At 42.4% G+C, this 24,970-nt stretch overlaps 5 protein-coding genes across 5 annotated transcripts; 3 read left to right on the top strand and 2 right to left on the bottom strand.

Moving 5' to 3' along the window:
• The first annotated feature begins 393 nt into the window (after positions 1-393).
• On the top strand, positions 394-1,992 carry LOC108098490 (transcription factor Sp5). Its single transcript, XM_017201404.2, has 2 exons — positions 394-1,184; positions 1,255-1,992. The coding sequence occupies exons 1-2, from the start codon at positions 503-505 to the stop codon at positions 1,491-1,493; spliced, it is 921 nt and encodes a 306-aa protein (XP_017056893.1). The 5' UTR covers positions 394-502; the 3' UTR covers positions 1,494-1,992.
• A 7,142-nt stretch (positions 1,993-9,134) lies between these two features.
• Positions 9,135-12,591, bottom strand: LOC108098608. The gene is made up of 3 exons (XM_017201671.1): positions 12,446-12,591; positions 12,071-12,372; positions 9,135-9,922 (listed from the first exon to the last, which is right to left on the bottom strand). The coding sequence occupies exons 2-3, from the start codon at positions 12,285-12,287 to the stop codon at positions 9,462-9,464; spliced, it is 678 nt and encodes a 225-aa protein (XP_017057160.1). The 5' UTR covers positions 12,288-12,372; positions 12,446-12,591; the 3' UTR covers positions 9,135-9,461.
• A 75-nt stretch (positions 12,592-12,666) lies between these two features.
• LOC108098607 (S-phase kinase-associated protein 2) lies at positions 12,667-14,899 on the top strand. Its single transcript, XM_017201670.2, has 5 exons — positions 12,667-12,819; positions 12,999-13,866; positions 13,924-14,323; positions 14,382-14,541; positions 14,598-14,899. The coding sequence occupies exons 1-5, from the start codon at positions 12,761-12,763 to the stop codon at positions 14,782-14,784; spliced, it is 1,674 nt and encodes a 557-aa protein (XP_017057159.1). The 5' UTR covers positions 12,667-12,760; the 3' UTR covers positions 14,785-14,899.
• On the bottom strand, positions 14,818-15,245 carry LOC108098609. The gene has a single exon (XM_017201672.2). The coding sequence runs from the start codon at positions 15,219-15,221 to the stop codon at positions 14,922-14,924; it is 300 nt and encodes a 99-aa protein (XP_017057161.1). The 5' UTR covers positions 15,222-15,245; the 3' UTR covers positions 14,818-14,921.
• Positions 15,246-17,337: 2,092 nt separating this feature from the next.
• LOC108098569 (zinc finger matrin-type protein CG9776) lies at positions 17,338-24,669 on the top strand. The gene is given in 9 exon segments (XM_017201585.2): positions 17,338-18,139; positions 18,199-18,366; positions 18,877-18,956; positions 18,958-19,065; positions 19,125-19,796; positions 22,206-22,354; positions 22,418-22,839; positions 22,842-24,320; positions 24,459-24,669. Coding segments are annotated over 9 exon segments (3,741 nt in total). The 5' UTR covers positions 17,338-17,487; the 3' UTR covers positions 24,470-24,669.
• Positions 24,670-24,970: the final 301 nt, after the last annotated feature.

The raw sequence follows: 24,970 nt of genomic DNA on the forward strand, positions 1-24,970 counted from the left end.
GGGGAGGCCGCCCCGCAGGGATCGCCCGGATGGCTACAAAGGTGGTGGCTCGGCGGCTAAAAGCGCAAGTTGAGGAAGCTGCCGTTGCTCGCACACACACAAACGCAGGACCCTTATGTACTTCGGACGCGAGTGTGTGCGTGAGCGAGCCGCCATTGCTGGCAGCGAAAACCACCCCGGAGCGGTCCTCTCGCTCGCACGTCGGCAGACAGACAACAAATCGATGAATGGAGCGCCTTGTGCGTGTGCGTGTGCGTGAGCGCAGGACGAGTGCCTGTGTGTAGGTAGCCGTAGGTAGGCAGAGTCCTGGCCGCGCTCTCCGAGCGGTTCGGCAATCGGTTTAAATTGGGAGCCGTCGGGGAGGGAGAGCTCAGTTCGAGTTGAGATCTCGCAGCGCACACACACCGCCGCCCAGCCAAGCGACCAAGTCACCCACCCAGTAACCAGTGTTCCGACCAAGAGCTCCTTGCCGCGACCTCTTCCTTCTTCATCCTCCGCCGAAATGTCCGCGATTAACCTGCACCCCCCGCAAACCTACTCGCGCCTGTTCCGCCCCTGGGACTCGCAGCGCCAGGCGGTCAAGCAGGAGCAGGAGCCCGAGCCCGAGGCCGTTGCCGTCGCGGTGGCTATCAAGACGGAGCTGCCCAGCAGCGGCTTCGGCCACGACTGCGAGCGGGACTTCTCGTCCGCCTCCTCCTCGTCGTCGAGCAGCCGCAGCAGCAAGTCCTGCTGCGAGGAGGCGCTGAACCACAGCGGCTACACCCGCACTTCCACCCCGCTGCTGGACGCTGCCCCGCAACCCGTCTTCCCCCTGCCGCAGCACCAGCACCAGCACCAGCCCCATCTGCACCAGCCGCAGCCCCACTCGGGGTCCGCCTCCGATCCGGCCACCAGCAGCCCAGTCGCGCTGGCCCCATTCCTGCCGTCCGCCAGCGATCTGTATTACGCCGCCGCGGCCGCAGCCGCCGCCACAGCCAGCACGCCCTCCGCCCAAGCCGGCTTCGGCCTGGACCCCTTCGCCCTGGGCCTGATGGAGCAGGAGTACGCCCGCGTGATGGCCGAGGACGCGCAGCTGAAGGCCCTCAACGCGCGCAAGCAGCGCCCCAAGAAGTTCAAGTGCCCGCACTGCGACGTGGCCTTCTCCAACAACGGGCAGCTGAAGGGCCACATCCGCATCCACACCGGTAAGTCGAGCAGCATTATGACCCCTGTCCGCCAGCCGAACTCACGATCCCCTCTCCCCTCTCCTTGTAGGCGAACGACCCTTCAAGTGCGACGTGGACACCTGCGGCAAGACCTTCACGCGCAACGAGGAGCTGACGCGCCACAAGCGGATCCACACCGGACTCCGGCCGTATCCGTGCAGTGCCTGCGGCAAGAAGTTCGGCCGCCGCGACCACCTCAAGAAGCACATGAAGACGCACATGCCGCAGGAGCGCCAGCTGGGCCCGGCCCTGTTCGTGCCCATGTACCCCTACCTGTACGGCTACTGAAGCTACTGAAGCTCCTGAAGGGATACCCCGATCAGCTATCCAGCTATGCAGCTACCCGCGAACCACCGATCCTGCCCAGCAGCCAACGAAACTCGATGCCGGCCAACACTCTGCAGTTAGGCAGAAGCCGATCTTGGACAGAACTACCTCAGCCGTACCTGGCGCAATATGGCGCACCCAGCAACGCAATCAACGCTCGAGATATTTATTTTTTAGCGCATATTTACACTGCCAGCTACGTGACCAGTTGTGGGCGCCCAGAGACCCGCACTCGTGTAAATACCTCCTCAAGTGATCCTTCCTCATATGCTAAGCGATTAAGAGATTAGGCGATACCCCTTGTATGTCTGTACTACACCTAAGCTGATATTTTAACAGTTTTATACCATAAGCTGAACGCGGTTACCAGAAACATACGATTTATATCTACATAGTTAAATATTGAGAGTTTCGCTATACGATTTATGTTTACACTACGAAATACAAAGCCATGAAAACCAAATCTTTGCTGCAAGTGATTCTCCCTTCTGGGCTTGTCATGAGGTCATGACCGGGTAGTTCCACGTGGTCCATTTGTGGTAAATTGTATGTGACATCCTGGGTTTATTCATTTATAAGCGACTTACTTCTCGGTAAAGGTGCCCCATTTGGATCATTGGGAACCAAATGACCATAAACCATTTTGCTTGCATGCTAATGGCACTGTCACTTCCCGCTAACCAGATCATTTGCCAAATCGCTCGTCATGCCGACTGCGTCAAAGGCGGATCCGAAAATCGCATTCACGGCTGCCGCCGCCTTCAAAGGGTTAAAATGCACAAGTCATTTGGGCCGAATCCATCCAAAATCTATTCATAAATGGGCAAAATAAAGCGAAAACGCAGACAGGCGGCCGGCAAGCTGGAAAATTCGCCCAGCCCAGCCCAGGCGACGTTTCTTGGCAACACTTTCCCACAGTCGCACAATCAGGAACAGATCTCTCCACGTCGACTCGCCATTAGTCACCTGACGGCTTGCGTCATTCACGAGGACAATGGAGTGGTCCACCTGAGCAAAGCCTCCGAGACACAAGGTCTGCAAGAGGTCGAAAAATGACCCATGAGTGTCTTGGAATTTGTTATGCGAATGGCGATCGATCCGATCCCGTTTGCTATCCCAGTAACTTCGACGGGCGGACAATAGGTGCAATTTATGAACCGGAGCAAGCGGTGGGCAACAGGGTTTTGGTCGACTTGCAGGACAATGCAGAATTCGGCCGATTGATAGGGGCGTGCAGTCCTTGCATTACCTGTACCCTACCTGCCGGCCGTCACTTCGGGCCTGGGAACATTTGCCCGGTCTGCCAGACAGAGTGTCGTCGTTCACATCGCACAAGTGACACAATGATCTATAATGTCCCTTCCATTCAAGCCCATACAATCTGGTCCCTGCTCCAGACACAGTTGCTGCCCTACGACTACGTGGGCGAACACACTCGAGACCCACTTGCTGGACCATATAGTGCATAGTTCAAACACCCATTTCTCAAGGTGGTTACATTTACCCCGAATCCGTGCGTAATTGCTGGCAATTAATAAACACGGTTTGCTTTGATTGACAGGGGCACTCGGTAATCGTGGCTCCCAAGATTGAAAGTGCATTTCACGTTCATCGACATGTTTGGGTTACCATCACGCAGGCGCAATATTTATTTTATATTGTCTTAAAAACACAACGAGTTACTTAGTTTTGGGAACAAAGCTAAAGGTGTCCGCTTCGGACAATACTCCTGATCTCTACCAAAAACTACTACATTTTTGTGACGCTTTCTTTTTCCTGCACCATACTTACCAAAGAGTAGTTTTATTTCAACCTGAGCAAAACATCTGGAAAAGTTTTTGATATTTGTTTGGCAAAACAAAGGATAAAAGCGAACAATTTTAAAAACTTTCACAACGAGAAAGAAAGCTTTCGTTGTCGAGCTCAAGCAGATATACCCTGCTGTTATTACGAATTTATAGTAACAAGATTTTTTCCCCATTTATTATTGTTAGTTCCCTACAATGTCACCGACAAGGTGTATATTTTCCATAAATAATAATAATAATAATAAATTTTGGATAAAAACATCGAACTATGATAATTTTTCTATTAATTCTCTATAATTGCTTCGATTGTTCCTAGGAGGGGTATATGATAAAGTCATCAGATTGTCATGATTTTTAATTCGAAATTTAAGTCGTTATATTCCAAAAATGCTTGTATGATAAAAACAACGATGTTAAAATTTTGTTTAGCTAATTGTATATACATTTTAAGATTTTGTCTATGGCAGCTTTAGTATGTATATGCTAGATTAATCAATTTTTTATGAATCTGTTTCTTAAGGGGTTATATCCAGTTGCAATTTTGAAAAAATCAAATTTTTTTTGCCGATTTTGAAAATATATATATGTATATTTAGTTAATAGTTTTGGAGTAATGAGGGTATTTTTAAAGACGTCTCCCATGTAGTTAAAATAGTAGCCAAATCTTTAAATGCTTTTTTCTCGAAACTATGTTTTCAAAGTCGGTGAGAAAAATTTCTCCGAGATTGACTTGACATTTTCACAGGCTCTTCTTAGATACTTTTTTCAGGTAATGACACGGGGAATTTCGGCTCCGACAAAAAACTAAGTTTTACGTTTGGAAAGCCACCATTTTGTCTGAAATCTAAATTTTAAAAAATTCCCCGTGTATTTATCTATCCTTTACGTAATCTTTTTGGTTTTTTGTATTTCTGATAACCGCAAAACACCTTTTTGAAATGGACCTTCAGGAGATCCTCTACAGGATCGACGGAACCCAATATTTTTTTTTTTGGAAATGTATTCTTAAACTACGTAAAATTATCTAACTTTGCATATACAACACGTATACAATAGAGAAGCCTCTTCGGAAATTATTTACAACAAGAAAGGAAGCTTATACCTCGAATACCCTTGCAGTCATCAAATATGTCGAACAAAATGCATAAAGACTAACAACATCGAGGCTTTTACGATTTTTCTATTAATTTTCCATATTTTCGACTATTGATCATGTGACAGCTATATGATATAGTTTTCCGATTTTGATCAAATTTAATTCGTAACTCAAGAGTCGACTTTATATTCAAAAAATCATGCTTATCTGGTGAAAAACAACGATGTTATAATTTTATTTCTGTTATTTTTATATATGTATATTTTTCGATCTTTCCTATGACAGCTATAAGATATAGTTGTCCAGTTTTTATGAAACTTTTTTCTCAATTTAAGGGTTGTTAAAAAACTTGATATTCAAAAATCAAGAAACAAACTTGCAAACGTCTGACTGAAATTATAATACCCTTTTGCTCTGCAAGGGTTTAAAAAGCTCATTTTTTCGGCCTCGCAAATACATAGATATAACCCCTTAGTTTAAGAGTCGTTAATAAACTTTGTGTATGCCATTAATTTAATATAGATGTTAACAATGTTTTACCGAGTAGCTTGAAAACTGAAAGACTAACTTGCTTAGTCTATATTAACTCGTATAATGAAGCGGAAATGTAAACACCTTTGGGGTCAGTTGTGTCTCCTTAACTGCGTTGAAAACATCTGACTGCAATTATAAAACCCGGTGCAAGGTAATTAAAACAGTATTCAGTCTTTATTTCTTATCTTTCGAACTGTAAGAACCTGAAAAAGTGTTTTAAAATTGTAAATACAAAACAAATAAAAATGTGGGTTGATTTATTGGGCGCCGCCATCTTGCATGCGCGAGTTTTTCGACTTTCGTATGGAAAACCACCGCGCGGTCCAAGAAAATGGTTTTCACTTAAAACAGTAAACTTGTTTTGTATGAAATGAAAAAAACTAATTTTAGAAAACTGTTTCTAATAATAAAAAACGAAAATAACATTTAAAAAAAAATAATCATTGATCCTGAAAAGTCTTCAAGATATTCTCCGCGAAAATTATTTTACGTAAAGAATACCTTCAGTCACTGTAAGATTATATATGTATATGTATTTTAATCTTTATTAGTATCAACCAGCAAGTCGATTTGGGCATGTTCGCCTTTGCCTTGTTGCGTAAACTTATCTCTTTATATTATATCTTTTGTAAACTTTACGTTATCGATTGGAGAAATAATGATAAGTTGGTTGACCACTTAAATTAAATAACATTCATCTGACATATTAATTGATAAGTAACTATAAAAAAATAAATTAGTGCATAAGGGTAATAGTATTTTAGAAATACGAAAATAGGACATTAATTTTTGTGTTTTTATTAGAAATGTTTTCCCAGCTTCAAAAATATAATATTTAGTTATAATTACTCTTCTTTATTTGGGGGTGGCATTAACTGACTTCTGTAAGATACCCAAATGAATAGATTAGTAACTATAGAAAAAACTAAAAATATATCGCTCGGGGGTAAGCGTATTTTAAAACTACCAAAATATGACTATTCTAATAATTTATATGTTATGTAATATTATAAATGTTTTTCCAGCTTTAAAAATATAATATATATATACATATGTATGTATATAAAACATATTTTGTTATTTACACTTCTTTATTTGAGGGTGGTACTGATATGCGACAAGGCTCATCGACCCGCCTAATTAGGCAAAAATAAAACGTACCTTGATCTTGCAGATTCGGAAACGCGAAATTCTCGAGTAAACGATCCTTTTACAAAGCAGAGAGAGAATAACGTAGGTTCGCATTTATCTATTAACTTTGCTATTGCATTTCAAAACCATTATATTGTACTATATTCCGACATTAAATAAAATCTAAACATACCGTACTAACTAAACTTATAATAGGACCAAAATTCAAGTTACGTACAACTTTCCTATTATTTTATATTTATTGGAATACGATTTTCATTGTTTGTATTTATACTATTTATATGTATTTGTTTTCTATTGGTATTAACGATTGTTAATAAACGATTGTTAAAAGCCGTAATAAACAATAAGCATATGTTTCTATGTCTTAATGTTTAAAACCAAGCAACTTTGTTTTACTGTGGCTATATGTTGTCTGTTCTCTATCTAGGCTGCCGACTCCTTCTGACCAGACATACTTTTTCTGTCTGTGTGGACAACAGCGCATTTCGTTATGCCTCAGACGAATATCTAAGAAGCTGTATGCATATTCTAGCTAAAACTGTAATACCCTCGTTAGCAGGGCCGGCGAAAACCTGGGTACTATGGGTAGTACTACCCACCTAAAACTTCTAAAAAACAGAGATGAGAACCTTCACTGAGCTTAAAAACTAACGGAACATGTGAAAGTAATCACGGCGAATTTTCAGTTATAACTTATAAGTTAGTAATAAATAAAATCAGTTCAGAATAATATTTTAAATTTTATTAAAAATGCATTAATTTGATATTAATTACCTGAATTACCTGGCAGCAGCAAACGAATCGATTCACTAAAGTCTTTCATCGAACTCTAATGTGTTGTTTGTGCCATTGAATCGTACTGTTAGTTTCGTAGAATTAATAATTTAGCCATATGAGAAATCAAAATTGCATTAGATTGTTCCATGGAAAAGTGCATTGTTTGGGAGACAATGTTGGGCGATAGAAAGAAGTTAATTTCTAACAAGAAAGCAGTTTGGCTATCAATAACCTTCTGACACTCGGGGACAATTGCCATGTAGGGCACTGTCCATTCATGACCACAAAAAGGCCAAACAGGATTCCTCGGGTGGTCCGCAAAAAGTTTGCAACGAGGTAATTGGCAGGGCTACCAGTGCCACTTTCTTAGCAGCTCCTTGGCTGCCCACCCAGAGCGCCCAGAGTGAGAAATCGAAAGGTCTTTTGTGCCACTAATAGAGAAATATACGGGCCATGATTTCGCAACGCTACAATAGCTGGCCCAGAGCAATTGAATGAAGAGCAGTGCGAAAGTCGAAGGATCGAACAACGAGCAACGAGTGAGTCGGAGTAAAAAATGGTGGGTACGCAGCCCTCCGGGCACGGCTACCTTTCACAGCGCCGGTTCTCAGCCAAGCCAGTGCCTCGATTTCATCGGTTTCATCCCCTTGGCCAGCAACCCTCATCCCTTGTTAACTTAAGGGTGAATGAGAGGAAGCGAGACGGCCCATCGAGGCAGGCGGGGGGTAGTAGCGCTTTATCCAAAGTGTCAGAAGATCCATTTAATTGGGAAATTTATTGGCTGGCAGGAGCAACAGCCACGCAAGAATAGGAGACAGTTTGTCTGGCCCTCTTGTTGGCTTTCTTTGGACGGTGTGTTTGCGGTTCTCGAAATGCTTTCCCGCTGAATAGAATGGACAGAGCCCTACGAGGAAGTCTGCTCTATAAAAAACCAAGGACAAATTCATGTAAACAAGCGGACTGAGCAGGAGTAAGGTGCCTCGATTCCACGTAGGCCCTTGGCCTCAGACGCAACGTGGGAGGCGGCCGAATTGGAAATTCTATTGATAAGTCTACGCACTCGATTGCGATTACGATTATGAGACTTCCCAGTCAGTTGTGTTTGCACAGACTTTCCTTCGCCGCATTGGAGTGGCCCAGGATTCCCAGTTCCGGCACTCTTCCTCCGGCTTTGACCGCTCATTCCTTAGATCGTACTTTCCAGGGGTCTGTTCGCGTTCGCAGAGCCTAGGCGGAAAAGTGGGTATGTCCCGACACCCGCTAAACGATGCGTTTATCTGCGCAAATACTCCTAATAAGTCGATTGTTATTCTTCTAATCTCGCCCGAGCCGGGACCTAATGAGCCCGTCTTTGCTTTGTGTCTGCTCCGAGTATGCATATACGCAATTTCTGGTCTAATCCAAACGCCGCGTCTTGCATAATGCTGCAATGGACAGTGGAAACGGAGGAAACGTCGCCGGTTTGCCCTAATCCTCACACATGGTCCTAATCTGTTCGCAGAGATAAGCCACAGACCAGATACATAGATTGCGACAGCGCTGAGCGACTCGCATTATCCGCTCGCGCTACGGGCATCGATCAAGCCTCAATCGAAAACACGGTCATCAATATTGCGCAATGTCAGCAAAGTCGAAACCAAAAACCAACCAAAACAGCACCCAAGAGTCGCCCAGCGGGACAGCGGGCCCAAAGGCAAACAGTAGGTGGTGCCGGAAGTGCCGGCAGTTTTCCCATCAACATGAGCCTCGAAAACTAATCAAAACTAATGATGACATAATTGGCTCTATCTGCTCACAGCTTCCAAAGGCAGCCAAAGGTGTTGTGTCCTGTGTGGGTCATGGGACGCAAAGGGAAGTGCCTTCCACACAAATTGTTCCCGGACCTCCGGAAAAGAACACACATTGACGCTCAAAGAAAACAGATAATTGATTTCTTTGCGAAATTGAAAGCAATGACACTTGGATTTTCGCTCCTAGTGTGGTCCGGTCCGTTTCCGATCTAAAGTGCTTCTTTTAGCTGGAACGCTAGAAATGTTGTGACATTCGGCAAAGGCAAGAGTCTCGGACAATTCATCAAGGCAGTCAGACAGACAGACCTTTTTTAATTGACTCGTTCCTGGAGTTACTGAGTTTTTACCATGCGGAAGCGTAGCGTGTGCTCCTACCAATTCCCACTTCCCCTGAGCGGCTGCCCTGGTCTGATAGATCAATTAGTAAACAAAGCACCAGTGATTTCTATTTTTTAACAATGACTGTTGCTGTATTTGTAAATATGCACATAAAAATACTTGGCTAATACAGAAAATAGAAATATGTCATTCGAGTACTTATGTAAAAGGTATATAAATATTGGTAGGTGCGGGCAGTATTGTGCGCTTAAGTATTCATGTTAAGTATACTAGTCTAAACGAATGTACCATCGGCTTGAGTATATAAACGGGCCTTATTGGTGGCAAGCAAAATGCATCCACAAGGCACAAACAATTGGGCCACTGAGATTACTTGGTGTCGCCGAGCAGTTTCGTTGAGGTTTATTCGGGAATTCTTCTCATCGTTCTTCTAGTACAACATTATGGCGGCCTTGTTCTTATCCTCACTCGGCGGCTCCAGACGGTTTCGGTCACGGAGCTCACGGCGGCTGGCATACAGCAGGACGGCGATGTTAAGCAGCACCACGATGGTGGAGATCACGACCAGGTAGAAACTGTAGCCAAGGTAGGCCAGCCCGGTGCTGTACCAGTGCTGCTGCTGGTGTTCCGCCAGGAGCACGTTGAGGGTGAAGTAGTTGTAGAACTGCACTAGCCAGGCCACAAATGCCACGACCTGTGCCCCCGCGGCGGAAACGTTTGCGGCCAGGAGGAGCACCATTGTGCCGCCCCTCTTGGCCGCAGAGGCTGATTTCAGGACCGCGGCTATGGCGGCCACGGCACATGCCAGGAGCCCGAAGCCAGTGCCTAAGGTGGTGAGGAGCCAGAGCCAAAAGCTAGTTTCGCTGTTTTCCGTGCGGACAAAAGAGTAAACTGAAAAGAAGTTGCAGAATCCTTATATAATTTGCATTTAAAAGCTTGTTTTGGTGGAACTAAATTTAGTGTGTTATCTTTGGCTGGAAATAATAGTCATATACGGAGCTTTGTCTTATATACTTTTTTTTTTTTAAATAGAAACAACAAAACATGTTTAATCAAAAGTTTTTAAGAAATGGTACAACTGTAAATGTTTGCAACTGATATAATTTTTTACAAGCATCAATAAAAACAAGAAAGGAAGGGAAAAAATAAAAAGGAGAATGGCTTAAGGATATAGCGTTTCGATTTTAATAAAACTAAATTCGAAATTAAAGTCGTTAGAAAACTCTCAACTCCAAAAATCATACCCTTATTATTAAGAAAACATTATTATTTTGTTTGCATTAATTTTTGTGGCAGTTATTCTTAATTTAATAGTCGCTTAAAAACCAGATATTCCAAAAATTATGCTTGTGTGATTGAAAACAACGACGAAATCATTTTTTTCCCTTGCAAAGGGTAATATAATTTCAGTCAGATGTTGGCGACGAAGAGAAATAGACACGCCAGACCTCAAGTATATATATTCTTGATAAGCATACCACCTGAATCGATCCAGAAGTGTAAAGTATCTTTCAGTCTTAATTCTATTTCGGTGAACCTTTACCAAAAGTTGTGAGTCTTTGCAGGTTATATTTATGACCGGGCGGATTGGACAACTTAATCATATATCTCACATAGGAGGGATCGATAAAATAAGTGAAATTATTTGTAACGCCGTTGTTTTTCATTATATAGGCAGAGACTAGTTTACATCAAAATAGACAGAAGGACAGATCGACTCAAATGGAGCTTCTGATCAGGAATAATATATAAATTATATATATAATATATAGGATCAGGCCTGAGATGACTCAGGTGAATTGCGAATTTTAGACTAAAATTATAATTCTCTCTGCAAGAGCATTATAACATAAGGAAGATATCAAGAATCAAGATTGAAACATTTTCGATTATTTAGTTATCAAGTATCTAATTGCTACTATTTTAAGCTATAGCGCAGATTCTAAATTCACAAGCTTGTTAAGGGGGTCTTCCTATGTGACGGCCTGTTTTTTAGGGTTATTTTAGGATTTTTTTTCTACGACCAGTAAATATTTAGAGCTTCAAGTTTTTTATCATTTATTAACACATATTTGGACAGTATAAATAAAAAATTTCAGCAAAAAATATTCGGTCAAACTAGAGTTACAGCGCTCTGAACACCCCCGCCTCGAAAAAAAGAGCTCCCACTTCCTCCACGATTCCGGCTGATCGGCTTATCAGAAAAAAAAAAATAAACGGCGTTTTAATTTGTAGGCTTAAATGCACGGAATGAACTACAATCAAATGAATATAAAAAAAATTAGATTTTTGATAGACATTTGAAAAAAAAGTTGCAAATTTGGCGTTTTTTTTTTTTGTTTTTTGCTATAAAAAAATCGAAGTTTTGAAAATTTTCGATTGATAATAGTTCATTCCATGCGTTTACATATATTGAGTGTGCCCTGTAAATTTCAAGTAATTCGGTCCAGCCGTTTCTGAGATACAATGGAGGAAAGTTTGAAAAACACAGTTTTGAGAAAAACGCGTTAAAAGTTTCTAACTGCCAACTCAGCGCTTCGAACCGCTCTTTCTTTTACCTGCTGTATCTTTAAAACGACTTCGAATTTTCTAAAATCGCTTTACTACCGTATTCTAGACATGTTAAGGGAGCAATTTATGAAAAAAAAAAAAAATCGATTTTTTCAACCCATCACATAGGAAGACCCCCTTAAGTTAAATATTACTGTAATCAAATATAGGACGCAACGAGAGACAACCCATAAGTAGCGATAAAGCGCATTCAGGCATTTTTTCAAACCCTTTTCAATTATAAATATAGCCATTTCTGTGTTCTGATAAAAAAGTTTATAAGCAAGTAGTTAAACCACCATTGACACTACGTGTCTGACATGACTCGAGTTATATGCACAAATACATATATATACATATGTATGTATAAAAGAAATTTTAAAATTAATGACCTCATTATCAATTGTTGTTTTCCTTTGCAAATGCAGAAGATAAGTCTATCTCATTTTGTTTCTTAACCCGTTAACGGTAGATAAATTTTAAGCTCACCATCTACTGGATAGGGGCGCACTCCGAACCCAGGATTCAGGTGCTGGGTACCGTAGAAGAGGCCGAAGTTGACCTCGCCCTTAGCCTCCGCAGAGCTGTTGCGGCGTGCCTGGGCCCGGACCCAGTGGTTACTGGTCATGCTGACCAGCAGGAGACCGATGGCCAGGCAGCTGCCGAAGAAGGTGGAGAAGACCAACGCACGTGTGCGCATGCTCATTTTGATAGTGCTCGTGGAAGACCGGTGAAAGGGGCGGGAGCGGGGCTGTTTTCACCATTTAGAAATCCCCAATTCCAGACTCCAGCTGCAACAAAGAAAGTCGGTTAAATGCGCGAAGAAGTACGAGGGCCACTGGCAACTTGTATCACGTTTCTCACCCTTTTAACGTTCAGTCAACGGACGCAGACAATTGCATTAATGCTCTTTGTTTTTATTATGGTTTATTTTATTGTTGTAAAATTGATCGAAACTGTTTAGCCTTTGTTATTTGTCTCGGGTATACCTCGACTGAGTGCGACCTTTGGTGAATATGGTCTTACTCATTGTTCAATCAGTCTGGCAGCACTGGCAAGTGGGGTGTATTACTCGACTAATAAACCGAACTTTAAACGTGGTGTCAACCCTGCAAGCCTACAAAATAGCGCGAAGTATTTGTCTGTACGGCGGAAAACAAGAGTAAATTTTGGATAACTATGAGCGGCCGTAAGCACAGAGGCTCTGAAAATATGGAAAACCTGTGTCCTCTAACTAGGTAATGCATCTTCTCTCGCAACCAAGTTAACAAATGCTAGTCTCCCGTGACGTCACACGATCCACAAGTTGGCCGAACGAGGTCATGAATTTAATTTCTGTAATGGCTGGGTGCTTGACCCCTGTGCTGATGAAGCAATATCCAGCGTATCAATTTTAATCGATCCGCGACCATTGCAGAAAACGATCGACGAGTAAGAACGCCGCCTCTGCCGTTGGAGGCCTTGTGTCCGCCACGAAATCGTCTCACTACGAGCACCCGTCCTCGCCCTCGGCCCTAACGTTTGAAGCCCTGGAGGAAATGGGCATCGGAATGCTGGACTCCGAGGAGAGCAGCTCCTCAGCCCTTTCGGCAATTGCGCTGGCAGTCAGTGCGAGTGCCACAAGCGATGACAACTCAAACGAGACAACTCCGTACGCCAGTGTAGCACGCATGGCCCACCAGCAAGCGCAGTGCCTAAGCCTGGGCTCCTCTGCGGACACAACGCAGGATAGTTCAGCTGTCGAAGATGCACTTTCCCGCCAGTCGGCCGAAAAGTTGCAGACCCTGGCGCAAGCCAAGCGCTCAGCATTGGGCTCCGAGGGCGGCAGCAATTCGAACTCGCCCAGCAAACGCTTGCGCAACCCCCTGGCTGCAGTCACCTGCAACAACCAGAGTGAGGCGGCTGCTGCTCTTAATTTTCAGCCCTCCACGAGTAGGCTGGCCCAAGTCCGTCAGGCAAAGAAGCCCTCAGCGTCACAAACCACAGCTCGAGCGCTTCCCACGGATAACTTTTTTGTGTACCGCACACCTGTTATGAGTGCGCACATTAGCAGCGGAATAAACTACTTCGACCGGCTGTCTGACGAAATAGTGTTGGGCATTTTTAAGTGGCTTCCAAAGAAGACGCTCCTGCGAATGTCCACAGTTTGTCGTCGTTTTAACCGCTGCTCCCGAGATGAGACCTTGTGGACAAGGCTGGATCTGGGTCTACGCACTATTAGGCCAGGCGCGCTCGAGCAAATTGTGCGGCGGGGTGTCCTGGTAATACGTCTAGCCCAGACAAGTGTAAGTAAAGTTTTTTATTCTTATCTGTGAACAAGGTCATTTCATTATTTAAATCAGATACAGGAACCGGCTTTTACGCCATCCTCAGCAGGCTTTCGGGCGCGATTGCAATATCTCGACTTAAGCATGGCCTCTATTAGCCGAACCTCACTGCGCACTCTTTTATCCCACTGCCGCCAGCTGAAAAAAATAAGCCTGGAGAACACTGAGCTTGATGATAGCATCTGCACGGAGATCTCCAAAAATAGATCTTTAGAAGCCGTCAATCTGACCATGGCGAGCGGTCTAACAACAGATAGTGTACGTCTGATGATGGAGTCTCTTACAAATCTGAGCAGTCTAAACATATCCTGGACTGACCTAAGTGCAGATGCTGTTACAGCGTTGGTTACCCACATCTCCCCCAATGTTATCCGGTTAAATATTGCTGGCTGCCGCCGCGTACTGTTTGACTCTCGTAAGTAGTACAATTGGAACCATTAAGAACCCAATATAGCTTAAACTGTTTTCTTTAGACGTTGCCTCGCTACAGAAAAGATGCCCACAGTTGTTGGAACTTGATTTATCGGACTGCAATAGTCTTACCCCAGCAGCTATTACATCAATTATGAAGTTTAAGATGCTGGAATATTTGTCGGTTTCTCGTTGTTATCTTATTCCTGCTACCAGATTTATGTAAGTTGATTTTGGTCAACAATCAATTGGCTTTCACCCAGTTCTTTTACTTGCAGCGAACTGAAGGGTATGCCCTCTCTAACCTATTTGGATATATTTGGAATGTTGTCGGACGCCGCCATGGAGGTCCTCGAAAAGCAAATGCCGAAAATGGGCATCAACAAGTTCATCCACAGTTCGGTTTCCCGACCGACGGTGGGCACACGTCGTACCTCAATTTGGGGGCTGCGTACACGCGACTAAATCTGGGATCTGCTGCTTTTAATACCATTCGAATCTTTTTTGATGCGTGAGCCATACTCAACGCAGTTTTTATTCTGAATTCAACAACATAAATAATCACATTTTGCTGTCCCAACTTCCCTGCTTTGTGCGTCCGGTCACTGATCAGCCTCGCTAATAGGAGGTAAGGGCTTCTCCCACTCCCATTCCTCCCAGCTGACACAGTTCTTAAGACTATCCATGAATCCCGTTTCGCTGGGGCACTTCATTTCACTGGCCGGTTGGTTGAGTGACTCACACTTCCAGTACGATGTGGCATCCCAATTGTTTCGGAAAACTGCAATGTCTATCTCAGCTTGGGTCTTGCAGCCCGGTTCGCCATTTCCTTCATAGGCCTGGGCGAAGCCTAGACTGCACAAAACCACAATGAGAGCGCTAAGGGCAAACTGAAGCTTCATCTTAAAAAAACTGTTGGCCCACTTGAAAAACTCAACGCCTTTTATAGGTTCATTTTTTGGTTCTGCATGTTTTTCAAATCGGAGGTACTACTAGAAAATGCTTTTAAAAATTGGCATCAAAGTAAACACTTGAAAGAGTAAAGTGTAGATAAAAATACTTGTCCTTGGCTGCAATTTGCGTAAAGTAAAACTTAAAATACATATGTCAATAAGTCATGTGCTTTCCATTTAAAATATAAATGTGTGGTAACTGATTGTTAATATAATAAATGCGAAATAAAACAGTTAAAGGTTTTTAAATTTTTTCAGGCAGACTTGAATCTTACTTCGTAAAAGGAAAAAAAGTTAAATTAACTATAATGTGTTCTGTATAAAAGGACTCGACATGAATAGTTGTAGATTTAAGAACCAAAGCAAAGAACCAAATGGAACTACATAACAGTCGACCGATATAATATATATGTATGTATGGGCAGGTCCGGGGGGTGGTCCAGATTGTAATGTGAGTTTGAGATATATTTTGGATCAGCATAACACATTTTTTTTATTTTACTACGAAAAGGTCGTTCGAGCGAACAATCTTTTACTAAAAATAATTTAAGCTAAATTTGAAGAACCGAAGCTTACACGCCTTTGCGCCTATAAAACGACTAGAGACATTAGAAATTTTTTGTAAAAATTTGTTTCTATTCATGGTCGGAGCCGCACAATGCCAGCAATAAAACGTACTGCTACTCACAAATTTGGAAGCTATAATGTAACTAATAGTTTTATCTTGGCAGAAATAAGTTTAATTAATTATTTAATCAAATTTCGTTAAAATTGGACGACTATATGTATCATGTAGCTGTTTTACGAACAATCGTCGGATGTAAAGAAACTTAAAAAAAAAACGTAATAGCTTCGATGTTGTTTAGCCTTTCTGTATTTTGTTTGACATATTTAATGACTGCAAGGGTATTTAAGCTTCGGGTCGCCGAAGCTAGCTTCCTTTATTGTTTACATCTATTTTCATAAGATACTGCTAAATGTCGATAAGATTGGTTTTGGGCTTCAAATACATTCACCCACACTGTGGCAGCTTAAGGGGTTATCCTACCCCTGACCTTTTAAAAAATTCATTTTTTTCAAAATTTTTTATATAATAGTAAAAAGTGTAAGGAATGTTGTCCGAAAATTTCAAGTCGATCGGAGGAAAACTGTAGGAATGGGGGAAATTTAAAGTGCGGGTTTTCCAGAGTGTTTCAAAGGGTTTGAAACTTTGAACTCGTTTTTCTCGAAACCACTTTTTCAAAGTCGGTAGTCAAATTTTTTCGAAAACTATTGCATCGATCGACTTCTCTTTTTGCACACTTCTTATGTTTTTCTCGTATTTGAACGAAGGATTTTTTTATTTTCAAATAGAACTTATTTTATAGGACGAAATAGGGTCAAAATCAATGCAAAATCGTAATTTTTTATAAAAAAAGTTATAAAAAATTCAATTTTTAATAAAAAAAAATCCTTTGTTCAAACACGAGTCGGACACATACACTAAAATAAAAATGTTGAAATTTTGATTTCAGATGAAAATTGGCGGAGAAAATTTGACTACCGCCAGGGCACTATTTTTGATGGGGTCAACAACCAGGCATTCTCACTCGCTCATTTTTTAATATTTTCTTTTCAAAATTTAATAGATCATAGTTGAAGCATTATATATTCATATTCAATAAACAAAAATTGTAAGAATATCCCAGGAGCTTTGAAAAAAATTCACGAAAATAGGCCTTTTTGTTGGGCCTCCAGTGTAGGATAACCCCTTAAAGGTTTATCAACATACTGTGTGCATTTACTTGAACAAAAATGTTTCCCACTATTTCGGAGAGGGTTCAAACTAGAGTTGCCACGAATAGTGATCTCGCCGAATACCGAATACCGAATGTTCGGCAATGTTGTTAGCCGAAGCGCCGAATATTTGTTGCTTACTAGTTGTCTGCTTAAAGAAAGAAATTAAAAATTAATTACATATTCAAATAGCACAGTTCCACAATCGCCCATAAAATACTGATTTTAACTTGACGCACATTGTAAATTAAAGGGCAAACTGGAATTTTTAGGGTATTTACGTGACGGGAAAGCGAATAAACCATCTGGTAACACTGTACTGCACTATTTCGCTATCCACACGTAATTTTCGAATTTGCGAGTAAAAAAAGCGACTTAGTATTTGATCTAACGCCAAAAAACTGTGTTTAAGTCCGTGGCACACATCCACGGCCATCAGATGGACGAAGACTCGGTTCCGAAGCCGTCGGCAGACAGGCGTTTGGGTAACGCGGTCGATTTGCCCTTAGGTCCGCCCGGCGTCGATGAGAAAGGCGGAAACGAAAGGAGCGAGGTAAAGAGCAGTGCATCCGGAAGAGGCGGCAAGTCGAGTTCCAGGCGCCGTTCATCTTCCCGTGGCCGCTCCAATTCCCGAAACGGCTCTTCGCCCCTGGCCACCCGGCGGAGGCGTTCAGTATCCCGCTCTCCAACTCCGCCTCGACGCGGTCGGTACGACTCGCCCGACTACGGACGGTATCCGCGTCGCCGTTATGAACGAAGGCGCTCCCCCCCTCGTCGGGGTCGCCGATACGGACGCTCCCGATCACGCAGCATCTCACCCCGTCGTGGAGGTCGTTGGTCGCCCAAAAAGAAGCCGTCGTCGCCACCTCTTCCCCCGTCACAGGGTGGACTCCCACAGCAAATGGCACCTGGGTTTGGAGTAATGGCACCACAGATGTACGCTCCCTACGGCGCACCACCTGATGTCTATGGCCACCAGTACGGAATGCCACCGAATGCCTTTCCGTCCCAGGGACCGCCTCAGGGTTACGGCATGCCAGGACCACCACCTGAGCAGAACCCTTTTGCGACTGGCACTTGGGTTGTAAATGGTAAGCACTGGATTCGGACACGAAAACTATGTCTTCATTGGGTTCGATCTTCGTTGCAGAGTATGGGCAGCAGGTCTGGATGCCTCATCCCATGGCTGCGGTGCAGCCGACTGCTCCGGACGCCTTGACCCAGCCACAGCAGTCACGAGAAACCCCGGCCGAGAAGCAGCATGAAGAGGAGCAGAAGGGGCCGGCGCTTGACGGCGCAGGTTTGCCGCCTCAGGACGGTAAGTGTGGAAATGAATTACAATGTGGTCACTACCAACATTCACATGCAAACCTCTCACATTATGTTTTATTACTGTTGTCATGATTACTTGTACTTGTAACTTAAATGCGCGCTAAAGACTCGCAAACCAGAAATTACAAAAAGTCTAGGGTAAAGATCAGATCAATCAGAATCTAGCCGTATACGCGCAGCAAGAACTAACAAACAGCGACCCGAGCGAGGGTCTCGAAAATGTCATTTCGTTTTGAATAGAAAGCGCAGTTCTGCCGTTCTTGTGTGGCGGTAGTCGAAAGACGCCTTTTCGCCAATCTGGACGTCCGCCGCCGTCACCCCCACTGGTTCTGCATCCCCAACGAGGACTGGCAGGCTGCTTCCGTGTGTAACTAGCCGGTGAAATGCACTCGAGAATGCATTTGTAAATGAAATTTGAACTTTTATTTCTCTGGCAAGAATGATTTTTAATTGTTGCCTCTCTCTTTATCCCCATCCATATATCATCGGACAACAGCCGTGGCGCAGGAAGCGGAGAAGCAGAAGGACGAGCTCAAGAAGCAGCGGGCGAATTACGTGAAGAAGGTAACCCTTCTCAAAAAAGGAAATGAAAGTGTTGAGGGACCAGCGCGAGGACTTGGCTGCAGGCGAGGCGCCGCCCTCTCCGACCACCAAGAATTTTATCGAGGAAAACGATCGTCTGCAGGTGAGCCAATTCGAAACGCATTTTATGATCTCGGTGTAAATGAAATATTTGTATGGCAGGTGCAAATTAAGAAGAAACTGGACACAATCGAAAACGTTATAGACATGCTGAATGGATTAATTGGCTATGAAGACGATGAACCGATAAAACCTAAGTCCCAAGGTAGAGCACAGCCTGAGCAACAGGGTAGCCGGTCGCACTCTTCGAGTGAGAGCTCCGCTGACAGCTCGGACTCCAGTTCATCGGCTAGTAGTTCGTCCGATTCATCGTCCGACGGCGAGGACGAGGAGGAAACTGGCGGCGGGGAGGGAAGTCCCACAAATCGACTTAAGCACCGCGCCATTAAGTCAATGAAGTCAAAACAAAAACAAGGAGAAAATAAGCCTGTAACAGCTCCTGCACAAAACTACAATTTTGTATTTTTCGATCCGGAACAGCATTGGTGCGAGAGCTGTGGCGTTTTCCCGAAGTCCGCGCGAGATTATCTCAAGCACTTGCATGCCGAAGAGCACATGAACCGAGAGACTATAGAAACTCCTTGGCATGTGGGCATTGACCATGATCCCTTTCCCACATTCGAAAACGCGCCTGTTAAGCGAGTCCCCGTCAGAGGCATGCAATTCCTGGTACCGGCCAATGCTTGGTTCTGCAAGCTCTGTAGTGTTTGGATAGGGGACTTGCACTGCGCTTCCGCTCATCTCAAATCGAGACTACATTCAAACAAATATGAGGTAGGTTATCAAATTACGTTATTATAATAATATTTTTTTAGGCCAAATCTTAGGGTATTAGTTAGCCTTTAGAAATCAGATAGGTCTTTCGTATCGTTTATACATTATTACAATTGCAACCATTTTGATTTAAACTCTAAGAAAACCTTAAGCTGTTGAAGTTTTGAGCCTTATACGTCTAATACATTTACACCCTTTCAGATAATAAATAAGACTATTAAACCGAAAAAGTAAATAAATATTTTTGGTGAGCTTCTCCTTTCAAGCTTTTACGCTGTAATTAATTAAATGCCTTGTATCTGTTGCCGTTAGTATACATATCGAAACTTTATTATTAGTTACTAATGGAAAAATCATAAAACCGTTGTACGATTTATCGATTTAAAAATTTCAAATTATATTTACTAAAAATCGAAGAAGTGATATTGATCGATATTGATGGCATAGACACAACTTAGTAAATTCTTGGTACAACCGGAGAAATTTTTGAAAACTTAAAATTCAAAAAATTAAATTTGCTTTGGCAAGCCCTATGTACTCTTCAGTTATAACTTGAGTGTATTGTTTGTCCGATCCGTACCGTATAGTACCTCTCTAGTTCTGTCAACTTTTCCATTAATTTTTATATTTTTTTGCAAAAACTATAAGGTATACTCCAGGGGCGCAATTTTGTTAAAATAAGAGAAAATAAATGCTGTATAACTAAATGTTCAATGCTGTTATAAGATATGTTGGCTCACTAAATTTATTTTTAAATTAAGTCGCCTTCCTACAGGTTTTTTTTTTTCATCGCATTTGCTTTCCTTTTCAGTTCAATTATTTAATTGATTTTTTAATTTAGAATCGTGATATGTGATCAATATTTCACGCAACTAGAATAAAGAAAAGCTGATGGCGATATGAACAGGGTGAATATAAAGAGCTGCCTCTGAAACCAAATAAAAAAATCACGCAAATTAAAATGTTTTAAATATGTATACAATAATCGAGTATAGTAAATATAAATATAGTAAAATCAAATCGTTTTTTAACCTTTAAAGCATAAAATTTATTTATTACATTTGTCGAACTTAGGTTAAGTTATAACTGTTAGGTATGAGTATTATATAAAGATTAAATTTGAGTGTAACAATATGAAGACTACATTTAATTATGTACCGCGATTGAATCAGGCATAACATACTTTTTTTTTCTTTGAGCAAAAAAGCAAAAAATCGCGATTTAGACTGAAAAATACCCGTTAACTCTGATGATTAGTTTTAATTTGAGTGGAAACAAATAATCAATTTTAATAGTCATGGAAACATATTTGAAACATTGACAAGTAGAATTGGCATATCGAATCTCAGTTTTGTATTATCAAAGCTGTAGTTGTCGAGCACCGGTCATTTGAAGCCAAAACTTTAAACGCGCTTTTCTTTTTTTTACCAACAGTTTTCTCATACAAATTTTTTTAAAAATGTGACATTTTTCGGCTTCACGAGGTAGGAACCTGTCTTAAGTATCAAGCCTGATATTAAGCGTTTACTTGATTCAAAGAATTTTTCAACTAATTTAATGGCTCCCGTTGCCTGAAGCAGTAATCTGCAAATTTCCTAAAACTAAAAATAAAAAAGAAGCAAAATTAAAGTTGTAAATAAATTACAATATATATATAATTTTATTTACTGTAAATAACGAATTAAGGTTCATATCAGTCATACAGCTTTTGTAGGAAAAGTTTTGGCTTAAAATCATATATAAATTATTTAATAAAATAAACTTGAAAAATAATCTATTTTTTCAACAAATCAAAGTTAAGAACATTAACAGAAAAGATGACTATTCAAAAATGTATTATGAAGTGAGTCGTTTTTTAGATTTAAGTGTTAGCTTCAAGGGTATATCAGCTTCGGCTTGCCAAATCTTTTTTATATTTTAATGTGCATAAAATTTCATTTTATACTGACGATTAACGGGTATTAGTAATTTGGCACACTATACCGGAGCAACAATTTCTTGCAAGAAAATATGAATGAACCGGTTTTTATCGCTTTTCAGCTTATAGTTTTAATAACTCCAAGGGTACACGCAAAATTGTACATTATTTTGTACGAATTTGTCGATTTTAATCGACATTCTTGCTTTTGGAATCTTCTTAGGTTTTTTGGATCCTTTAATGTTACTTTGATTATATTTGGTCCTTTAGAAAGGTCTCTTCGCGTTGTCCCTGACAGCAGTTAGTTAGATATAGATAAGAGATAACAAAATGAAAATGTAAAATTTTAACTTAAAAAAGGTGTTGCAGTTATAAAAACAAAGGCTGACGTGTTTTTCTTCACCCATTTTTACGTAATACAATTAGAGGATTTTGCTTTGAGTGTTTTTCTTAAATATTATATTTAATTAAAATATTTCTTTTCGTTGTAGCTATTTATTAACCAAACTCCCAATTATGAAATCGTGTGGCAAACAAACCGCGAACGCGCTATGAATCAACAGAAGGAGCTCGATGACTCTAAGAATAAAAAGACCAAGAAGGACGACGACAAGACTTCGAAGAAGCGCAAGAAAAAGAGGTAAAATCCTTAAACAAAATGTGTGTATGAATATCTTTTTAAATGTTTTGTATACTTTTGCAGCGGGGACAAGAAGAAAAAGAAGCGTAAGCACGGGAAGAAGAGCAAGCGAGGTGCAAATGACGCCAACAGCTCAACGTCATCCTCTGATAGCTCATCATCGGAAGATGACAAGTCGCAACCAAAGAAAGGACGAACCGAAGAGCCATTAAGTGGTCAAGTAGATAAGCCAATTAATGCTGCCTCGATACGTGTGACCATGCGAAAACAGGAAACGCCCATAGTATCCTTGAAACCGGAAGTGCCTTCTCAGACGCTTGCGCCTCCGCCACCTCCAATCATAAAGGACTCCTTAAACACTTCGGGTCGGAGTAACTGGTCTGCTTCTACTGGCGAAGAACAAAAGGAGGAGCAAAAGAAGCGGGATGATGCCATGCTGAAGCAGTGGAACAATGTTCAGCCTGTAATAAGCGAGAGTGAGAAAAAATGTTTGAACAGCTCAAAGGCAGGCTGAAGAACAAGGGACCCCGGGACTCTGAGGATCATAAAATAAAACCGCATGCAGCATTCGCATCTGAAGAAAAGGGTAGGCGTGGAGGAGGTCGACGATCCCGATCTCGTTCCAAGCGGCGCAGTCACTCTCGCAGTGTTAGTCGCGGGCGGGACAGAGATCGACGCGATCGAGAGCGGGACAGAGACCGTGGGCGCCGGCGACGGTCCCGCAGCCGAGGCAGGCACTTCTCCCGATCGCCCATACGGCCCAGCCGGAGAAGTCGTTCTCGTGAAGGTCGAGGCCGACGTAGCCGAAGTCACTCGGACGACCGGGTAGAGCGTCCAGTAGTCAAGCATTCCGAGTTCCGGCCTCGATTGGCGCCCGAACGAAAACAGACGGACAGTAAGCGAGAAAAAAAGGATGCAGACAACAAGTCTAAGGCGTCAAAAACGAATAGCAATTCCCTGCCAGGCGGTAAGAAGCTGCCTTTCATTGGCAAGATGCCAGTATTTAAAAAGCAACCAGTTGCTGCATCCAACTATGATGTGGCTGCCGTCTACAGCAACGGGTGCTTAGAGGCACCTCCGCCGCCGCCGCCGCCACTAGGGGGAGCACCGGGGCAGGTAGCTGTGCGTCAGCCGGCCCCGACAGCAGCGCAGATTCAGATGGCCATGATGGAAGATGCTTTTGGCAATGCTCCTCCATTCCATCCCGATGCTGGTATGATGGTTGATTATGATGAGCTAATGCCAGACCCCGTGCAGTTTGCAAATTTGATGACTAGTTGCCCGCCGCCTCCTCCGCCGGGCGAAGGCTCTGACGGTGAGGTCCATGACCCAGAGGAGAACGAACAGCATGAGAACAAAAACAAAGAGAAGGATGTCTTGCCTCCCGGTATCGACGAAGCAGAATCTGATCTGGTATCGCAGCCGTTGGACGGCGCAGCACAACCACGCGACGGGGAACTGCCTAAAGATCTGGCCGAAGCCCTTGACATTATATTTCCCAGCGAGGGAGCTGCACCGGAAGCAGCAAGTGAAAACACTGAAAAGCAACGTGAGCCTAAGACTATCACCACGATCGTTGAAGACGATGCAGTGCTCAGTGAGCATAATCTTCAAGACCTGGCTAAGCAGGGTATTCACCTGGTTACCATTGATGAAACAAAAGCGACTAATAACTCTCCGATGAAAATATCGCAGAAGGACAAGCAGTCGCCGACACTTAATGGCAAAGCTGAGGCTTTGGTGAACATTAAGATTGACGCGGAGGATATACCTATGCCGAATTCCCCTCCAACAACTCCGTTGGCTGACGATGACTCAAAAAGCAAGTCTATGAAAACTCAAGCGGATATCTCAGAAATTCCGGAGCCACCGACATCGCCCACAGACAGTGAAAAGATGCGGCGTCAGGCGGAGCTCGAAGAATTGGCGATGCTGGGGATCGACAGCAGTGACATGGCGGCACAATGTATGTAGAACGGCTCTTAAGCCACTCCATCGATCATCTTAGACTTAACCCATTTTTAAAAGATCCAAAAATTCATTCTCATTAAATACTCTTCTATTTTAGTTTTAAATTAAACCAATTTTATATCTAAACTCATAGATGCGTTGTGAGGTTTTGTGTTGACTCGGCCTCCGCGAACGACAGGCAATGAAACCGCATTCTTGGATAGACAGATTGAATGGAACGTCGCCCATTAAAATGTAACAATTTTAGAATTAAGATGGACACCTATGTACGAGGGTTTATGTGACGGAGTGTTTTAAATAAATGCGCATATATGTATGTAATATATGTATGAAGAATTCTGGAATTTTTGTATTAGCTATTTTACTTTTCAGTTTTGTGATCACAAATACTTCAGTGTAATTATCAGTGTAACATCAAAATAAAGTATTTTTTTGTTTATTCAAATGGCACTTAACAAATATGGTTAACAACTACACATTCTAAGTATTTATCCACTTATCTAAGGGGCTCTGCATTTTTGTAAAAAATAATTGCTTTCTATGTACTAGCTTTTGATTTTTGTTCATTTCAATAGGTACACGATTTCTGTCAGTTTAATCATTCATAAAGGTGTTTCTCACATTATTAATAATAATACAATTAAT

The sequence above is a fragment of the Drosophila ficusphila genome, unplaced genomic scaffold (genome assembly GCF_018152265.1).
Source record: "Drosophila ficusphila isolate 14025-0441.05 unplaced genomic scaffold, ASM1815226v1 contig_791, whole genome shotgun sequence".
NCBI lineage: Eukaryota > Metazoa > Arthropoda > Insecta > Diptera > Drosophilidae > Drosophila > Drosophila ficusphila.

Bases quoted from the DNA above. Each gene is read 5' to 3' on its own strand.
- LOC108098490 (XM_017201404.2), top strand. From the start codon at position 503: ATGTCCGCGATTAACCTGCACCCCCCGCAAACCTACTCGCGCCTGTTC. The intron at 1,185-1,254 runs GTAAGTCGAGCA...CTCTCCTTGTAG, and splicing joins CCACATCCGCATCCACACCG to GCGAACGACCCTTCAAGTGC.
- LOC108098609 (XM_017201672.2), bottom strand. From the start codon at position 15,221: ATGAAGCTTCAGTTTGCCCTTAGCGCTCTCATTGTGGTTTTGTGCAGT.
- LOC108098607 (XM_017201670.2), top strand. From the start codon at position 12,761: ATGAGCGGCCGTAAGCACAGAGGCTCTGAAAATATGGAAAACCTGTGT. The intron at 12,820-12,998 runs GTAATGCATCTT...CGACCATTGCAG, and splicing joins AACCTGTGTCCTCTAACTAG to AAAACGATCGACGAGTAAGA. The intron at 13,867-13,923 runs GTAAGTAAAGTT...TATTTAAATCAG, and splicing joins TACGTCTAGCCCAGACAAGT to ATACAGGAACCGGCTTTTAC.
- LOC108098608 (XM_017201671.1), bottom strand. From the start codon at position 12,287: ATGAGCATGCGCACACGTGCGTTGGTCTTCTCCACCTTCTTCGGCAGC. The intron at 9,923-12,070 runs GTGAGCTTAAAA...ACTTCTTTTCAG, and splicing joins GCGCCCCTATCCAGTAGATG to TTTACTCTTTTGTCCGCACG.